Here is a 5,000-nt window from a genome sequence, read left to right on the forward strand (position 1 = left end):
GGTTTGCACACACTGCAGGAGGGATTTTGGCCCACTCCTCCACACAGATCTTCTCTAGATCAGTCAGGTTTCTGGCCTGTCGCTGAGAAACACGGAGTTTGAGCTCCCTCCAAAGATTTTCTATTGGGTTTAGGTCTGGAGACTGGCTAGGCCACACCAGAACCTTGATATGCTTCTTACAGAGCCACTCCTTGGTTATCCTGGCTGTGTGCTTCGGGTCATTGTCGTGTTGGCAGACCCAGCCTCGACCCATCTTCAATGCTCTAACTGAGGGAAGGAGGTTGTTCCCCAAAATCTCGCAATACATGGCCCCGGTCATCCTCTCCTTAATACAGTGCAGTCGCCCTGTCCCATGTGCAGAAAAACACCCCCAAAGCATGATGCTACCACCCCCATGCTTCACAGTAGGGATGGTGTTCTTGGGATGGTACTCATCATTCTTCTTCCTCCAAACACATTTAGTGGAACTATGACCCAAAAGTTCTATTTTGGTCTCATCTGACCACATGACTTTCTCCCATGACTCCTCTGGATCATCCAAATGGTCATTGGCAAACTTAAGACGTGCCTTTTGCTCGCAGAAGATCAGGATCAGAAATCATGTTCATGATTTCAAAGTTGTTTTCACTCCCAATCAGCATCCATGAAATTTTATTCGCTTCAGCCGGTTGGATTTTCTCTACCAGAGGCAACAGGTGATCATCTGCAGAGTGAGAGAGAAGAGAGAGAGAGAGAGAGAGAGAGAGAGAGAGAGAGAGAGAGAGAGAGAGAGAGAGAGAAAGAGAGAGAGAGAGAGGGAGAGAGAGTGAGAGAGAAAGTGAGAGAGAAAGTGAGAGAGGGAGAAAGAGAGGGAGAGAGAGGGAGAGAGAGAGAGAGAGAGAGAGAGAGAGTTACTGAAGCTGCTTGTGTGCGTGTGTGTGTGTGTGTGTGTGTGTGTGTGTGTGTGTGTGTGTGTGTGTGTGTGTGTGTGTGAGAGTGTAACACTTACGTGCCATCTGGATCTGCATTTCAAAATCTGCAGACTCCAACATGTAAATGGTTAAGCGCTTCTGAGGTGCTGCAGCCATGGATACATCCTGCACATCTGGAACATGAGATGAAGCTGGACTCTGTTCTACAGCTGAAACATGAGGTGGAGCTGGACTCTGTTCTACAGCTGGAACATGAGGTGGAGCTGGACTTTGTTCCACAGCTGAAACATGAGGTGGAGCTGGACTCTGTTCTACAGCTGGAACATGAGGTGGAGCTGGACTTTGTTCCACAGCTGAAACATGAGGTGGAGCTGGACTCTGTTCTACAGCTGGAACTTGAGATGGAGCTGGACTCTGTTCTACAGCTGGAACATGAGGTGGAGTTGGACTCTGTTCTACAGCTGGAACATGAGGTGGAGCTGGACTCTGTTCTACAGCTGAAACATAAAATGGAGCTGGACTCTGTTCTACAGCTGGAACATGAGGTGGAGCTGGACTCTGTTCTACAGCTGGAACATGAGGTGGAGCTGGACTCTGTTCTACAGCTGAAACATAAAATGGAGCTGGACTCTGTTCTACAGCTGAAACATAAAATGGAGCTGGACTCTGTTCTACAGCTGGAACATGAGGTAGAGCTGGACTCTGTTCTACAGCTGGAACTTGAGGTAGAGCTGGACTCTGTTCTATAGCTGAAACATGAGGTGGAGCTGGACTCTGTTCTACAGCTGAAACATGAGGTGGAGCTGGACTCTGTTCTACAGCTGGAACTTGAGGTAGAGCTGGTTTCTCATCCACAGTTGTGCGCTCTTCTACAGCAGGAACTGTGTTTACTGCTGGGGCATTTTCTTTATTTCGCTCTCCCTTCTGGCTTGGTGTGAAGGGAGTCATATTCTGAGTCTGTAACACAAAGACACACACAGCTGTAAACACTTCATTCCATTTTGTTTTATCAGATCATCATCACTGCTAGCAGGAGGCTCTTGAGGGAACCAGCTAGAGGAGGATCTTTAACCTTTTCAGCCAGTAACCCATTTACTGCAATATTGAACTTCAGCATCAAATCATTTTAATGGGGACAGCATGGGGTGGTAGATGTTTAGGGTACAGTCTTCACCTGCACATTCTTCATCCTCTGCACGTTATGATGGACAGGGTTATCCTGGTGTTCTGGTCTCAGTAAGGTCTTCTGCTTGTTAATGAAGACCTGGGTGTGGTGGTTCTTCTTAGTCTCGCGCTCCTTACGAGACTTAAAGTGTTGGATGAAGCTGTAACACAACAGAGACACTGCTCTTACACACTGCTGTTAGTCTTTATGCCGACACCAGAAAAATTACCCCCTGATGCTGACTGAAATCCCCTCATATGACCAAACCCACACTTTATATTAATAGCTTACACTTTATGGCCGTTAAGAGGTTTGCCATTGAGTTTCTCTTTTGCCAAATTCGCCGCCTCTGGAGACTCAAATTGGACGTATCCATATCCTTTTGTCCCCGTCTTGTAACGGACAACCTTCAGGAGAGACACGTCATGTCAACACACAATTCATATCAAACAGATCTAATACAGGACTTTAGTAGAAAACATGCTAATCATGCTATACAGATGTAATTCAGATCCAAACAGTTTAAAGCACAAACCCTGCATGACAGGATCTTCCCAAAGACTGAGAACAGGTCAAAAAGGGCCATGCTGTCAATCTTCTCCAGGTCCAAGTTCTTGATGAACAAGTTTCCGATGCCGCTTTTCCTCATGGTGGAATCCCTCTGAGACCACATGACTCTCATAGGGTTCCCCATAAGGAGCTCACAATTAAGTGTTGCCAACGCTCGCTCAGCTGAGGAAACAAAATTCATTACAGGTCATTAATTTCAGTAAAAAAGACTGGGGAAACATGGGTGAGGAGAAAACACTCTCAAATTTTATTTAAGGCACAAAACCTGACCATATTCACATAATAAAGTAGTAAAATAATACAGAAATTACTCCTGGAGTATTAAGTAGACAATAAACTGGTATAGATGCAGAAATAGTGTATCGGGGTTTAATGAGGAGTTCATTACCATCGGCTCGCTGGTAAAAGTTGACGTAGGCGTAACTGAGTGAAACGCCGGTGTTCCAGTTCCTGCAGATCCGGATGGAGTGAACGTGGCCCACAGAGCTGAATTTCTCCATTAGCATTTTTTCTGTCACTTCATGGTGCAGATCACCAACATACAGTGCTGAAATACTCGAATTCATTTTTATCTAAAAAAAACAACAAACAAACAAACAAACTGTCAGTTATAAAGAAGAAAATAAACACCAAACCAAACCTACAGTCTTAAACAGAAAAACATCAGTATGAGTGAACTACAATCAGTTTCTACTCTGAAATGTTGAAAGATTGTAAAACATACAGGTTTAAAAGATCTTACATTTCTACATTTCTCAGTACAAAAATTAAGTTAACAAAAAGCACAAAACAGTCTAAAAAGCAGGACCGGATTCAGATGAAGGACCGGATGCAGATGAAGGACCGGATGCAGATGAAGGACCGGATGCAGATGAAGGACCGGATGCAGATGAAGGACTGGATGCTGATGAAGGACCGGATGCAGATGAAGGACTGGATGCAGATGAATCACTGGCTAAAGGAGATGGACTTTGACTACCAGGCTGTAAAGACACATATTTGTAATTATGAACTTAAACATAATGATGATAATGACATATAAAGGGCTGTATAATGGTGGGGGTGGAGGTAGGGGGCGCTACAGCAGTAGGAGTGGAGTAAAGCAGGTGGAACACTTGCAGCAGGTGGAACACTTACGACCTGGTAAAAGAACAATAAAGAGTGTGAAACACAGGTTTTATTTACCTTTAAGTCCTGGTATTTTTTACAGATTTAAATAAGAAGAAACATCGCAGAATCTAACATTCACACATTAATATGTTTAATCCACAATCATCTCTGTACACTAGTGAGAGTCTGAGGGCAGAAGTGAAGTGAAGATCTATAAATATAACACACTTTAACACACTTGAGCAAAAACCAAAGTCTTTTACAATGATCTCAGTGCTTCCACTATTTGATCACTGGATGAGAAATGGGAATAGATAAAGCAGATATTGTTCTATATGATTAGGGATGTAAACTGTAGCAGCGGTGCGCGAGTGGAGGCGGAGCCGGACGGCACGAGCGGTAAGAAACACCTGCAGCTGATGAGACTAATCAGTGCTCTGTTTCAGTCTGGTGACACCAAAAAAAAAGAGGGACACCAAGCAGAGAGACGAGCGGAAGGTCGCTGAAGGGGAAATAAGCGCAGACGGGCGCCGGTGGAAGACGCGTCGGGCGCAAAGTGAACTCGTGTGGACGCAAAGAAAAGTTGTGCCGGTGCGTGAGGAAACTCTGGCGGGCGCTAAAGAGAGAAAGCGTGAGGGAGGGACCACCGGCGAACGTCAAAAAAGAAAAGGCGTCCAGAACCGTGAGTGTGTGGGTGAACCCTGGTGTGAGCACTGGAAAGGAAAACGCCAGGGTGAAAACGAAAGAAAATAAAGAAGCTCTGCTTGGTGAACTTTTGCCTGTCTGTCTTTCTTCCAGTGCGGTTTGTTACATAAACATCACTTTATTGAGATTTTGTAAATAAAAATAAATATTGCAACGATTATTTCTGCATCCCACAGCAGAGGACATTTAAAGCACATGAGTGTGGTCACAAATATAGTTGTGCAGGTCCACAGTGACGTGACATGAAAGAGATGATCACCTGAAAGTCTGAAATGAACACTTTAGGAGGGTGGAATCCACAAAGACGTTTCTGTGGTCCACCGGAACGTTTCGACTGGCCGTGGACCTGCACTGGACATTTCTTACTCTGTACAAATAAAGACCTTTAGGTTATGGTACCGGTGTTTAATTATGTTCTCATACACATTTTAACAGCACAAACCTTATAAAACAGATCGAACCATTTCTTCTGACGGGGAGCAGGTGTGTTTCCAGCTTCAGAGAATAACCCCAGTGCTGCCAAACCGCCACAGACGAGA

At 44.8% G+C, this 5,000-nt stretch overlaps 1 protein-coding gene across 1 annotated transcript; it reads right to left on the reverse strand.

The window, feature by feature from the left end:
- Positions 1 to 1,730: 1,730 nt before the first annotated feature.
- LOC310723094 (polyadenylate-binding protein 1-like 2) lies at positions 1,731 to 4,994 on the reverse strand (the record flags this gene model as incomplete). The annotated part of the gene is made up of 7 exons (XM_083570927.1): positions 4,904 to 4,994; positions 4,721 to 4,828; positions 3,035 to 3,218; positions 2,612 to 2,808; positions 2,368 to 2,483; positions 2,086 to 2,236; positions 1,731 to 1,868 (listed from the first exon to the last, which is right to left on the reverse strand). Coding segments are annotated over exons 3-7 (780 nt in total), but the record flags the coding sequence as incomplete, so codon positions are not given.
- Between the last annotated feature and the right edge of the window lie 6 nt (positions 4,995 to 5,000).

Source organism: Silurus aristotelis, assembly GCF_946808225.1.
Source record: "Silurus aristotelis genome assembly, contig: scaffold_284, whole genome shotgun sequence".
Classification (NCBI taxonomy): domain Eukaryota; kingdom Metazoa; phylum Chordata; class Actinopteri; order Siluriformes; family Siluridae; genus Silurus; species Silurus aristotelis.